The 12,902-nt window shown below is 38.6% G+C and overlaps 6 protein-coding genes across 6 annotated transcripts; 3 read left to right on the top strand and 3 right to left on the bottom strand. All coding sequences in view use genetic code 12, as the record gives it.

The window, feature by feature from the left end:
* Positions 1–920: 920 nt before the first annotated feature.
* On the top strand, positions 921–2,630 carry HEM1 (5-aminolevulinate synthase; the record flags this gene model as incomplete). The annotated part of the gene is made up of 4 exons (XM_049326873.1): positions 921–1,580; positions 1,642–2,152; positions 2,241–2,420; positions 2,482–2,630. The coding sequence occupies 4 exons, from the start codon at positions 921–923 to the stop codon at positions 2,628–2,630; spliced, it is 1,500 nt and encodes a 499-aa protein (XP_049182178.1).
* Positions 2,631–3,584: 954 nt separating this feature from the next.
* On the top strand, positions 3,585–4,976 carry KGF56_000913 (histidine phosphatase family protein; the record flags this gene model as incomplete). The annotated part of the gene is made up of 1 exon (XM_049326872.1): positions 3,585–4,976. The coding sequence occupies one exon, from the start codon at positions 3,585–3,587 to the stop codon at positions 4,974–4,976; it is 1,392 nt and encodes a 463-aa protein (XP_049182177.1).
* Positions 4,977–5,221: 245 nt separating this feature from the next.
* Positions 5,222–6,706, bottom strand: KGF56_000912 (uncharacterized protein; the record flags this gene model as incomplete). Its single annotated transcript, XM_049326871.1, has 3 exons — positions 5,222–5,804; positions 5,874–6,497; positions 6,687–6,706. 3 exons carry the CDS (start codon positions 6,704–6,706, stop codon positions 5,222–5,224), a joined length of 1,227 nt encoding a protein of 408 aa, XP_049182176.1.
* A 652-nt stretch (positions 6,707–7,358) lies between these two features.
* YPT53 (Rab family GTPase) lies at positions 7,359–8,003 on the top strand (the record flags this gene model as incomplete). Its single annotated transcript, XM_049326870.1, has 1 exon — positions 7,359–8,003. One exon carries the CDS (start codon positions 7,359–7,361, stop codon positions 8,001–8,003), a length of 645 nt encoding a protein of 214 aa, XP_049182175.1.
* Positions 8,004–8,106: 103 nt separating this feature from the next.
* On the bottom strand, positions 8,107–10,122 carry KGF56_000910 (non-canonical poly(A) polymerase; the record flags this gene model as incomplete). The annotated part of the gene is made up of 1 exon (XM_049326869.1): positions 8,107–10,122. The coding sequence occupies one exon, from the start codon at positions 10,120–10,122 to the stop codon at positions 8,107–8,109; it is 2,016 nt and encodes a 671-aa protein (XP_049182174.1).
* A 258-nt stretch (positions 10,123–10,380) lies between these two features.
* Positions 10,381–12,645, bottom strand: KGF56_000909 (protein kinase; the record flags this gene model as incomplete). The annotated part of the gene is made up of 1 exon (XM_049326867.1): positions 10,381–12,645. The coding sequence occupies one exon, from the start codon at positions 12,643–12,645 to the stop codon at positions 10,381–10,383; it is 2,265 nt and encodes a 754-aa protein (XP_049182173.1).
* Between the last annotated feature and the right edge of the window lie 257 nt (positions 12,646–12,902).

Raw genomic sequence — 12,902 nt, 5'->3', positions numbered from 1 at the left:
TTCTTAACGGAATTATCCAAGACAAACTACCCCCTTTTTCAAGATTCCTTGTATTGACCTCGGGTTGTCAAACACTGGCTGAAGGAGATAATCCAATGTTTACAAATAGAAGTCTACAAGGAAGTGTTTACAAAGTAAAAGTCTACAAGGAAGCGTTTACAATGATTTAGTCAAAATGTTGTGGGCTCTTTATAAAAGTTTTTTTATTTTTTCGTTTTTCTTTGATTGACTCATCTCTTCAAAGTAATACTCAAGTATAATTTTAACACATCTTTCTTACCCCTAAACTCCTCCCCTCCCCTCCCCCCCTCCTTTCCATACACTTCCTCCTCTCTCTCTCTCTCTTTCTCTCTCTCTCTCTCTCTCTCTCTCTCTCTCTCTCCCCTCTTAACTAGTCAAATCAGTATAATCATTTGAATTAGCTGACTAACATGAAACAAAAAAAAATTAGTCGTTTACAGGAAAAAAACATCTCGAAAAGCGGAGTTAGACATATGAAGCATCTCATGCATCTTATAATTAAAGCCTTTTCACACGCACACAATATATTGACAGTTAGTTATTGAGAGATCACCGAATGCGAAAGTCAATACTGTGTCAACCAATAAGGATTCGTCCTGCCTCGCTCAATGTAATATTACCACATTGAGTTTTTGTGAATGTGTAGCATTTTTTTTTTCTTTATGTAGAGAAATACAATTGAAAAAAAAAATCATCAAAATAAACAAGTGAAAATTTCTCAACCTAAATAAATTTTCAAAAGCACCTTTCTTTCTATAAAACCTTTGCTTTTTTCTTTGAACCTGTATTCTTTATACTTGGGTATACAAAATAAGGGGTGTTTTTTATATCATTTCTGCAATTTAAAGTTTTCTTCCCCTCCTCCCCTTCCCCTGTGATAAGTGAGAGAAAAGATCGTTATGGAGTCAGTTATCAAAGTGTCTATGTCGGTTTGCCCATTTGTTAGGTCAACTTCCACGCAAAAGTTACGCCAGTTAAGTAAAAACTCGGGTGGCTTGGTACAACGTGCACGTCAATGTCCTTTTATGGGGAATGCTATTGAAAAACAGGAACACGTTAGAAATTACTCTCAAGCTACCGAGTCTAGAAGGGCAAGTGTTAGCTCTGCTAACCAACCTTCATCTACTACGTTTGCATCGCCATATCGCCTTCAAAATGAAAAGTTGGTTAACCCAGAAGTCGATTTCAATGCAAGAGAAGATAGTTTCGACTTTCACGGTTTTTTGAATGATGATTTGAACAAGAAGAGATTGGACAAATCGTACCGTTACTTCAACAATATCAACCGTTTAGCTAAGGATTTCCCAAAAGCCCACCGTTCTCAAGAAGCTGAGAAAGTTACAGTGTGGTGCTCCAATGACTACCTTGGAATGGGGAAAAATGAAGTTGTTTTGAATGAAATGAAGAGAACTTTAGATAAATACGGTTCAGGTGCAGGTGGTACGAGAAATATTGCTGGGCACAATGCTCAAGCAATCAGGTTGGAATCCGAATTGGCAGCTTTGCACAAACACGAGGCAGCATTGGTTTTCAGTTCGTGTTTTGTAGCCAATGACGCTGTGTTGTCTCTATTTGGACAAAAGATGAAGAATTTAGTTATTTTTTGCATCCATGATTCAGGGTATTAGAAATTCTCGTGCTCAAAAGCAAATCTTTAAGCATAACGATTTGGCGGATTTAGAAGCAAATTTGGCGCAACATCCCAAGTCAACACCAAAGTTGATTGCGTTTGAGGCTGTTTACTCCATGCGTGGGTCTATTGCGCCGATTGAAGCAATATGTGATTTAGCACAAAAGTATGGTGCTCTTACCTTTTTGGATGAGGTTCATGCCGTTGGTATGTATGGTCCACATGGAGCAGGTGTTGCTGAACACTTGGATTTTGACACTTATTTGAAACTGGGTATCAACAAGCCTGTCACTAAAACTGTTATGAGTAGAGTTGATATGATTACGGGTACGCTTGGTAAAGCTTACGGATGCGTTGGAGGTTACGTTACCGGTAAGGCAAATTTGATTGACTGGTTTAGGTCATACGCTCCAGGGTTTATTTTCACTACAACCTTACCGCCAGCAATCATGGCAGGTGCTTCTTCTTCAATTCGTTACCAAAGAGCTACTTTGAAGGATCGTATTGCTCAACAGAAAAACACGAGATACGTCAAGGACAATATGAATCAATTAAGTTTTGCTGGTGATCCCAAATCCATCTCATATAGTCCCAGTCTTGGTTGGTAATGCCGCTGACGCAAAGAGAGCATCCGATTTGTTGTTGGAAAAACATGATATCTACGTTCAAGCGATCAACTTCCCCACAGTTCCAATTGGCGAAGAGAGATTGAGAATTACTCCAACTCCAGGTCACGGAAAGGAAATATCTAACCATTTGATTGAAAGTGGTTGATTCAGTGTTTAATGAGTTGAGCTTGAGGAGGATCAGCGACTGGGCCGGTGTGGGAGGATTATGTGGTGTTGGGCAAGAAGAAGATACTTTAAAGATTCAACATTTGTGGACTGATGAACAACTAACTTTGACTGACGCAGACTTGAATCCAAATGTAATCAATCCAATCATTAATCCGATTGGTGTTTCTTCTGGTGTAGCTTGATCACAATGATTATCAACACTTTTTCTTTTTTCCTTTTTTTTTTATTACTATTTCGGAGACTTTTTATATGAACCTTTTACTTATCATCATTGTAAGTTCATTTCTTTGATATACTACCCTCGCAACTCTGGGCTCTACAAAATTTTGAGCTATCCTTGAATTTATACACAATGAAATAAAAATGTCTTTACACTTTTACTAGTCACTAACAAAATGACACAAAATAGAGTTTGACAGCTGAATACAGGGAACTCGACTATAAAAAAAAGAATAGAGCAAAAAGAATAGAGTAAAAGGAATAGAGCAAAAGGAATAGAGCAAAAGGAATAGAGCAATGTGGTTACTAAAATACACAACCTTCCACTGGAACTAAGGATGTAACTAGAATACATTGCAGTAAATTATGTTGACTTGTGAAAGGGGGATTTTTACGAATTATTGTTGCTACCTAGTATTTCCTAAACCGTTGAGAAATCTTGCCCTTTTGGAAAACCATCGGAGAAAAATCAATTTGTGACATGCAACAATTTTTCTTTAATGCCGATGCAATAGTGAAAGAACATGGCACGTGGATCAAATAACAATTAAATATGTATAGACTTCTTTCTTTTTTTTGCCTAATGTTGGGGAGGAAAAGATGATTGTTTATATTTCTTTCAAAAGTGGTTAGCAATTATGACTCTTTTGTGCGTTATATTGACCTCAACTGAGTTCAAATACTTCCAATTCTGTTCTTAATATAGGATGCATAAAATTTTAGTTTTTACCGTGCATTAATTGTCAGTATGACTGTCAACATTGAAAATGGACCCTGTTAGTTTTCTAGAAGAAATAGGGGTCAACGTGGTTTATATTGCTTATGTTGATGTTTTATATAAATACTTGGACTTTGGTAAACTATTCTCTATGGCCCCATCTTTTTCTTCCTGAATTTGAAAGTTCGGCACAGCAAAAATGGTTTCTGTTTCGAATTTAGTCAACTCTGGATTGTTATTGGTAAGTCCCAATATCTATGCCGATGTTGCTACTCCTGAACAAGCCTCTGTTCAAAAGTACAACATCTTGAACTTCTTAGGTGGCTCGGCTCCATACATCGCTAATGAGGGTTACGGAATTGATACCGCTATACCCAATGGCTGCAAATTAGAGCAAGTGCAATTGTTCTCAAGACACGGTGAAAGATACCCATCGAAAGGTCTTGGTAAACAGCTCGAGGCAATCTACTCCAAGTTCCAAAACTATAATGGTACTTTCAAGGGAGATTTGTCATTCTTGAATGATTATGTTTACTTTGTTCATGACAAAAAGTACTATGAAAAAGAGACTACTCCTCAGAATTCCGAGGGTACATTTGCGGGAACAACCGATGCTTTGAGACATGGTGCCACTTTCAGAGCCAAGTATGGTTCATTGTATAAGGAAAATTCAACTTTGCCTGTTTTTTCATCCAATTCCAGAAGATGTTATGAAACATCGAGATACTTTGCTAGAGGATTTTTGGGTGACAATTTTTATGAAAACAAAACTGTCAAGTTTAACATTCTTGACGAAGATGAGTCAAGCGGTGCCAACACTTTGACGCCAATCAACTCCTGTTCGAATTATAATTATTCAGCTTCCGATTTAGATCCATCTGACTACAATACCAGCTACTTGGAGCCTATCGTGGAAAGATTGACTAAACCAAATCCCGGTTTGAACTTAACGACAAAAGATGTTCAACACCTCTTTTCCTGGTGTGCTTTCGAACTCAATGTTAACGGTAGCTCTCCATTCTGCAATTTGTTCACCAATGAGGAATATATTAGATCATCTTACGCAACCGACTTGGGCTACTACTATTCGTACGGGCCAGGAAACTACTTATCTGCAACTGTTGGTTCAACTTTACTAGATGCATCATTAAGATTGTTGAAGGACACTTCTTCAGAAAACAAAATTTGGTTATCATTTGCACACGATACAGATTTAGAAATCTTCCTTAGTGCAGTAGGATTGTTTAAGCCAGATGGTGATCTTCCTGTTGATTATATTCCTTTCCCAAATCCATATGTTCACTCATCAATTGTTCCTCAAGGTGCCAGAATTTACACTGAGAAGTTCTCATGTTCTGGTGAATCATACGTTAGATATTTGGTAAACGATGCCGTAATTCCAATTCAATCCTGTGCAACAGGTCCCGGATTTTCTTGTAAATTAGATGACTTTGAAGAGTATGTCAACGGCAATATTGGTGATCTGAACTTTATTGATGATTGTGGCATTGAACCATCTGTTCCACAAAACCTTACCTTCTACTGGGACTACAAGAATACCACCTACAATGCTCCACTTGGTGACTTTTAAAACTCAAAGTAGATCCAGATAAACTTGAATTATCCAACAAGATGATATAGCTTCGAGATCCAAAGAAGTGCAAGAAGCTGCCGATGACTTATCCAAATTTTCCAAGATGATTGAATTAGTTTCATTTGCACCATTCAAAGGAGCTGCGCAAGCCCACCGACACTATCGACACTATATAATTTAAATCGTTTTCTTCCTCCTAATACCCTATATATAATTTAAATCGCTTTCTTTCTCCTCCCTCCCTAATACCCTATGTAGAGACCGCCATTTCTTTCATCAAGCTCTTCTGCTATATATCTCACTGATTCTGATTTTGGATTCCACCCCAACTTGGCCGTGCACTGAACATTTTTTAGTAAGGGAAACCTTCCATCTTCCAAAGCAATTGCCAAGTCTATTGGATCCAATCGGTTCAGTGTTCCCAACAGGCCACTGCTATTAATGTACAAGGTGCGAAGACATTTTGAATAATCAACACCCCCAAAAAGACTCTCGTCAAAAAACGTGGATGACAAGTAATCAACATATACCTCTAAAACTCGTAGATTGGGACAGAGATGGAAAACATCATCTAGCGTGTTTCCTTTCAAGCCTGGCATTGGGTACTGCACTTTAAAGCTTTTCAAATTGGCTCCTATCTTATTTAAAAACTGTTTTAATCCAAAATCGGTTATAGACGGACAGTGCGCAAATTCCAAACTTGTTATTGAAGATGGCAAATTGGAATGGAATGGAAAATCGTCATCTATTCCACCAGATAGCCTTAAAAAGGTCAAACCCGCTGGCCATGATATCTCTTGATAATCGTTTATTTCGATGGATGATCTGGGAAAAGATAGATGTGTTAACTTATCAAGATTTTTGATTGAACTAAACAATTCACTGAGGTTCAACGTTTCCGACACTAAACGCAAATCTAAAATCTTCAAATTTTGACAATTCTTTAGCGCAATCAATGGTCCGAATCCAAAACTCGTTTGCGGTGCAACAAAGCTCTCTAGGTGTGCTTTTGACTGCTTTAGCAAACGTGCTACAAAAGCATTTTTACCTGACTGATTGACGTATGCTAGATCTAATGAATAGATATAATGACCCAATCTCTTGTTGTTGGAAAGAGTTTCAACAAACTTGAAAAAGTTTGTAGCTCTCAAATGAGGAGCTCTATAGATCATGGGCAAAATGATTTGGTAAAATAATTTGCAAACTCTCATAAATTTAGGCTTTAATTCTCCAGAATGCTCTAATATCTCAAAAATCTTGATAAATATCTCTATAGGGAACACAACTAGATTATGCATTGACCCAGATTGAACTTTGGGTTCACCATCTTGTAAAGCGCAGTTTAGTACATTGATTTTTTCAAATTTGCTAACCGGCCATAGAGTACACTTGGATAAAACACCAGCACTTTTATTACTACTCTTGTCATCATCTTCATCTTGGCCCAAGTCATCGGAGTTCTCCTTCGAAAAGTCGCTCGACTTATAACTCCTGTATGGAGCTCGAACTTTTTTGGGCCTGCTTTTGTTTGCTATTTTGAATCAGATTTGTTAGGACAGTATATCCTTTTTGACAATAGTTCTTGTTATTATTGTGGTTGCTGTGGTTTCTTTACTTTGTCGTGCTTAGATGATTTTTGCGGGGGGGCGGGCCAAAAAGAGAACTGGTAGAGAAGCTTTTTTTTTTTGAAATGTCAAAAAGACTAACATTAATAATAAAACCGGCATTGCATTAAAATCTTTGCCTTCAACAACAGCCTTCAACAACAGCGACAGCTGTTGTTTTGAAAGCTCAGTCAGAGACTCTGTAGTCTTCCCCCTTCAACAGCAGCGACAGCTGTTGTTTCGAAAGCTCAGTCAGAGACTCTGTGGTCTTCCCCCTTCAACAGCAGCGACAGCTGTTGTTTTGAAAGCTCAGTCAGAGACTCTGTGGTCTGTTTTTTCGAAATCTCTGTCGTCAGTTTGAGGGCGTCAAAACGGGGCTATAGAGAATAGAGTGAGGGTGAGGGTGAGGGTGGTTTACCAATATTGTGTCAACTCTCTTCTCTTGAGTAAACAAATATCCTTCGCCTTACCGCGCTTCCTTCAGCAACAGCTGACGCTGTTGGTTCAGAAGCTGAGATTCTTTACTATTTAGCAACAGCTGACACTGTTGTTTCAGAAGCTGACACTCTTTACTATTTCGCAACAGCTGACGCTGTTGGTTTAGAAGCTGACGCTGTTGCTTCAAAGGTCATATTTTTCGTTTCTTTTCGCACAAACAATACTAGATTTATTTAGTAAACGAGAATCTATAGTGTCAATATAGTCAGTGTGATCCACTAGCTCGCTTCGCTCCCTAGTATCGCAATTACGAGTCAGTAAGCTTAAATTAATGATGATGCCAGAGGACTCTCAGTTACCGCCATATAAAGTTGTTGTACTAGGCGAATCTTCTGTAGGCAAAACGTCATTGGTACATAGGTTTACCCTTGATAAGTATGATGCGCATACATCCAACACTATTGGCGCAGCATATATAACAAAGATCTTTTCCTCGCGACGTCAACCAGAACGCAAGATACGGCTTGAGATATGGGATACTGCAGGTCAAGAACGGTATCGGTCGCTAACGCCCATGTATTACCGGAACGCCAACGCCGCACTAGTATGCTTCGACTTGAACAATTTTGAGCATAGCTTCAAAACGGCAAAGTATTGGATAGAGCAACTTGAACTAAACAACGCTTTTGCAGCAAGCAACAAAATTGATATACGATTTGTAGGAACAAAAGCAGATCTAGCAACAACACAAAATCTGCCTTCTCAAGAGGAAGAAATTAATCAATACATTAAAGAACAGAAAGGTATCAGGTCATTTAATAAAACAAGTTCCAAAGAGAATAGCGGTGTTTTGGAATTGTTTGAGGAAATCGTCGACGATATAGATGAAGCTTACATTGAAAAGTATTACAGTGAGCTAAAGGATTCTCAAAAAGCAGGTGTAGTAATGAATACCAGGCGGACCTCATCAACGTGCTGTTGAGTATCAACTCATTATCAACTCTTCATGTCATCAGGGTGCCGTCATCAGGAAAGAGAAAAGAAAAAAAAAAAAAAAAGGTAAAAATACAATTCTATTAGAAACTTTATATATTGAGCCCCTTTTGTCGCCAATAATCTCTCTTGATGTCCTTATCGAGATAAGTTTTTGGTTTTGAAGGAAGAATGGGTTCTGGTTCATAATTATAGTCGTCATCGTCATTAGCGTCAGCATCGTTATTCTTTCTTGTGCCGCCCTTAACATCTCTCTCGTTGTCCTCCGACTCGAGCCCTAAAATCGACTCAACCAACTTTTTGGTGTCTTTTGATTTATTGGTTATGGGAGTAGGTGTAGGAATAGGAGTGGGAGTTGGAGTTGGCTTAACCATTTTTTTCTTTTTGGCTTTAGAATTAGAATCATTGTTGACGTTATCTTCTTCCGACATATCGGAGAAATAATACTCACTATTATCTTTGCTTCCTCTGCTCAAGGACGAGCCCTGTTCTTCATCGTGACTTATTAACGCATCATTGACAATCATGTGTCTTTCATCCCTGAAATGTCGCTCTTTACCTTTGAACTTTATGATATCCCCCAAAATCAGCTGTCCCAATCTATCCTTATAGGGGGCTACATTCAATTGATAGCATTTTGCTACTAGAAGTTGATACGCTCCGCCAAATGCCTTTTTCAAATCTCGAAGGTTATACGAAGACCTACTGATATTGTTCGTGGGGTCCGCAGGATCTTGTATCACTATGGAAAACGTGTTTCGAGCGGTGTTTAAAGCAGAATTCTTATCCTTCAACAAGTAACGTGGCTCCTCCGTCTCTGGATTCAAGGATATAATCAAGTTGTCGTACGAGAAGTTTCTTCCATATAGCTCAAAAAACTCTATAAGTAGCACTCCTAGATTGTCCGATGGATCCATAGAATTTGTCGAGAGTTTGGGATGAGAATGCAAAAAATGATAGCACATTATGATCGTTGCATACCCACCCAAACCACCAACATGCACATTATTCAACTTTCGAGACCTCAAGAATTGTTTCACTACTAAAACCAACTCTCTCAACCCAGGTGTCGACAGCAACCACCTCCGTATTCGCCGAGCTGCATCAAGCCCGTTTTTTCTCTCAAAAGATATATCAATGTGTAAGTTCGAATCGGGATCGACAAACTTGATGATTGGAACTTTCGCACTAGCTATCACTTCAACATTTTTTGCAAGGTTTTTGGCTCTGAGAAAGGATGATAATTGATACAATCTCGATCGATTTTCGTAATCCCCCGTGTTTGATATTACAACCATATCAATATCAGAACCGGGTAAGTACAAATCCGTAGCACATGAACCAAAGACATGTGCTTCGGTTCCAGGCCAAAAAATGGAAATCTGTTTCTTTAAGGTATTGATAACACGATTTCTTGTGATAATCTCCTCGCTTGAAGGAGAAATGTAATTTACCAAATCTTTCATTTCCAATGTCAACCAGTCAGCAATCTCCTTCTGCTTGCAATGGTCATGGTTTCGCACCCATGGGTATAAAGTACTTGAAGGCAAATTTCGACGGCTTCCATTTGTACCCAGATCAAAATTACCAGCGTCAGCATTTTCCTCCTCTTTTTCTTCTTTTTCTTCCTCGTCCTCGTCCTCTCCATACTTTCCCTCGTCGTCGTCGTCTTCATCGGAAGACAGAAACCCAAATCCAATAAAGTCTTCGTTGTTTGATATGCTGTTCAACTCACGTACATCTGAAATTGCACCATCTGCATTTGCACTCAAGCTTCTAAATTCTTCATTCTCACGTCCACTTCCCTCATTATCCCTATCTTTGTCTTCAGCTTCGTCGTCACTATCAAGAAGGACTATTTCTTCAACGTCACTATCAAGAAGCACTATTTCTTCATCTCCGTTTTTGTCGTGGGTAGGGGTGGTATTATCGTCATACTGGTAGATGAGTTCTGAATCCGAATCTTCATCAATATGGTTAGTTAAAGACTCAAACACATTTTTTTTTAGCGCAACATCGCGGTCTAATAAACTATCTGAACTTTTCCTTTTCTTGGATCTCGGATTATTCTTGATATCATCTACATCTCTCTTCCTTTTCAACCCCATTCTTATGCCAACATGAAAAAGAAGAAGTTTTAACAAATCTAAAAGAACGTGGTCACATAGAGATGCTTTTTTAACGATTTTTTTGATTTTTTTTTTGCGCGCTATCATGAGAGAGACAAAGAAGAGAGATGGGAAGGACTCATCGCAACGATAGAGCAAGAATACTCAAACGATGGGGGAACTGTTTACTCACACACTCTTTCTTTAGTCTAAAGGTCAGCAATTCCAACTCAAGCCCAAGCTCAAGTTCATATTAGCTTACCATTGTCTAAACTTTTCTTCTATACTGTCTAGGCCTCCGATAGTATATCCTGATACAATTAACAATGTTACCGAAATGGTCACAAATAAGGTATACCGCAAAATGATATACTTCGATAATACCATGTCGAGTCCTATAGTCACATATATGATTATTTTCAAGACATTTTGCGAGAAATGCGGCATGTAAATTGATAAGTACTCCAAAACCAACAATTCAAGGCTATAAAGTGGTAACGTTTGAATTTTGGACCAATGAAGATGACACAGTGGTTCATTAAAAAGATTGGGATTTTTGGATTCGCAAATATTCTTCTTTTCCTCTTTGATTAAATCAAGATGATCACTATCATACTGTTTTTCAAAATCCAAGTCCTCCTCCTCCTCTTCTTCTTCCGCCGCATCTTTCTTACTTGACCTAGACTCGGCACTCAAATCTTTCACTTGCTCTTCAAAATAGGAAGGGCCATTCATACCCGGCTGGTACAACATGAGGTCCTCTACCTGCGTTTTCTCTTTCATGTGCTCCCTCATAGGCTCTGTCATAATAAATCGTTTCCACTTTATGTCATTAAGTATAAGCAAGACTTCTTTAGAACTACACCTTGGTCCAAAAGTCTCTTCTTCAGTTGAACTGCTCATTCCTTTAATCATTTTATACGACAAAAGAATGAAATCCTTTATGCAATCATCAACATATCCCTGAAGTGAACTAACTTTCTCCTCAAACCAATCGCTGAAGGATTCAAGAGTAAGATTTTCATACCAATTTGATATTTTGTCTCGAGCAACTTGTGGATCACATTCGCCTCTCACTAAATTCGAAAAGGGCAAAGTGCCCACGCATAAATAGCACAATATGAGTCCCAACGAATAAATGTCGCTGTCATAAGTAAAATCATTAATAAAGTTTCTGGCTTCTCCATTTGACAATGTGTCGCTCGAGTACAACCACAACTCCGGAGCAGTAAACTCTAGTGTTCCGGTGTTTCCTCGACGAGCTGTATTGTTCTCCAAACCAGCGTTCTTATGCCTATCAGTGAACTTTCCCTCTCCAAAATCTGACACCAATACTTTCGGTAAGTCAAATAGTTTTTGTTCAAATTCTTCTACGTTTTTGAACTCAATTGGTGATTGGGTATCCGCAACATACTTTGTATCCATTAAACAGTTTGAGGGCTTGAGATCACGATGTAATATGCCATGCATATGCAAATAGTTTACACCTGTTGCCACATCATGAATAAACTTCCAAATCTCCAAATTGCTTAACCACTTACGCTTCTCTTTTTCGACAATTTCACCATTCCTTTTAGATTTTCTTCTCTTCTTTTCCAAAATTACTCTTTCACTATAGCTCAATCCTTCCTCTTGAGTATAGTTTTTGATAATCAAGTCTTCAAGGTGCCCTCCATCGCAATACTGTTGTAAAATAAACATGTATGGCACGCGCCTCTTTTCTATTTCCTCTTGAGAGCCCGCAGAAGGTAGAAAATAAGCTGTCAGATCCTCCAAGTCTCCCAACTCTAACCAAACATGGTTATAGCGGATCAAATTGTTTTCATTGGCACATTTAGCTGACAACTCGTTCAAAATAAGCACCTCGTTGACTACTTGCTCCAACAACTCATATCTATCCCCAATACTAATACGCTTAACTGCATATGTCCCCAAAACAATGTTATCCAAAACATGCTCAACCTTATAAACTTGAGCGTGAGCACCAGATCCCAATGTAAATGGATCGATTTTTCTAAAAAATCTCTTGAAATAACCTTGATTGAAAAGTCCTTCGGGAATATTGCTATCCTTTAGATGTCTCTTTTCTTGTCCATTATGTGGAATTTGTGCCAATAGCTTGAAGTAATCGCGATGCATAAAAGCTTTTGGGAATTCCTCATTCATCTTTGATAATTGCGCTGGAAGGGACCGTTTAAAATAAATGGGGATGCCGCCTGCAGCATCGTGTTTAGTCCGAGTCTTTTCCCTCTCGTAATCTTCCCACGCAAACCCGCAATTTGGACACTTCTTTCCAGTACCGGCTATTGTGTAAGATGCAAATCTGCTGGTATCAAGCTTTGACGAGCTCGTGGTAGAGTCAACAACAGAGTGATCATGCTGGATCTTAGTAGTCGATGTGGATACGAGCTGAATCGAGTTTTCTTGTGCATCGTGGAGGATTAATACACCATCGCTCGGATTGTGATATAAGATATCATCACCAGACTTGTCATCACCAGACTTGTACGGTATGATTGACATTTGTGTGTGTACCACAATAGCCAAGAAATGTGTCTCCTTGATTTGATGCTCGCTTCCTTTTTCCTATCAAACTTCTTTTGACTTCCTCTGGCCGTCTTTACTGGGTGCTATCTTTGATAATATAGGAATTTTAATATGTGTTATCAAACTACAAAAATATCAAAAACCGTTTACCATCGGGATATGGGGAAGTTTTGCTAAAACGGTTATTGCGCATTAAACGAAGCTTTTTTTTCAACCTGTTAAAAGTTTGTACC

The sequence above is a fragment of the Candida oxycetoniae genome (genome assembly GCF_023343755.2).
Source record: "Candida oxycetoniae strain CBS 10844 chromosome Unknown scaffold5, whole genome shotgun sequence".
NCBI lineage: Eukaryota > Fungi > Ascomycota > Pichiomycetes > Serinales > Debaryomycetaceae > Lodderomyces > Lodderomyces oxycetoniae.
The sequence above is the reverse complement of the archived record's forward strand: the minus strand, read 5'-3'. Positions and strand labels throughout refer to the sequence as shown.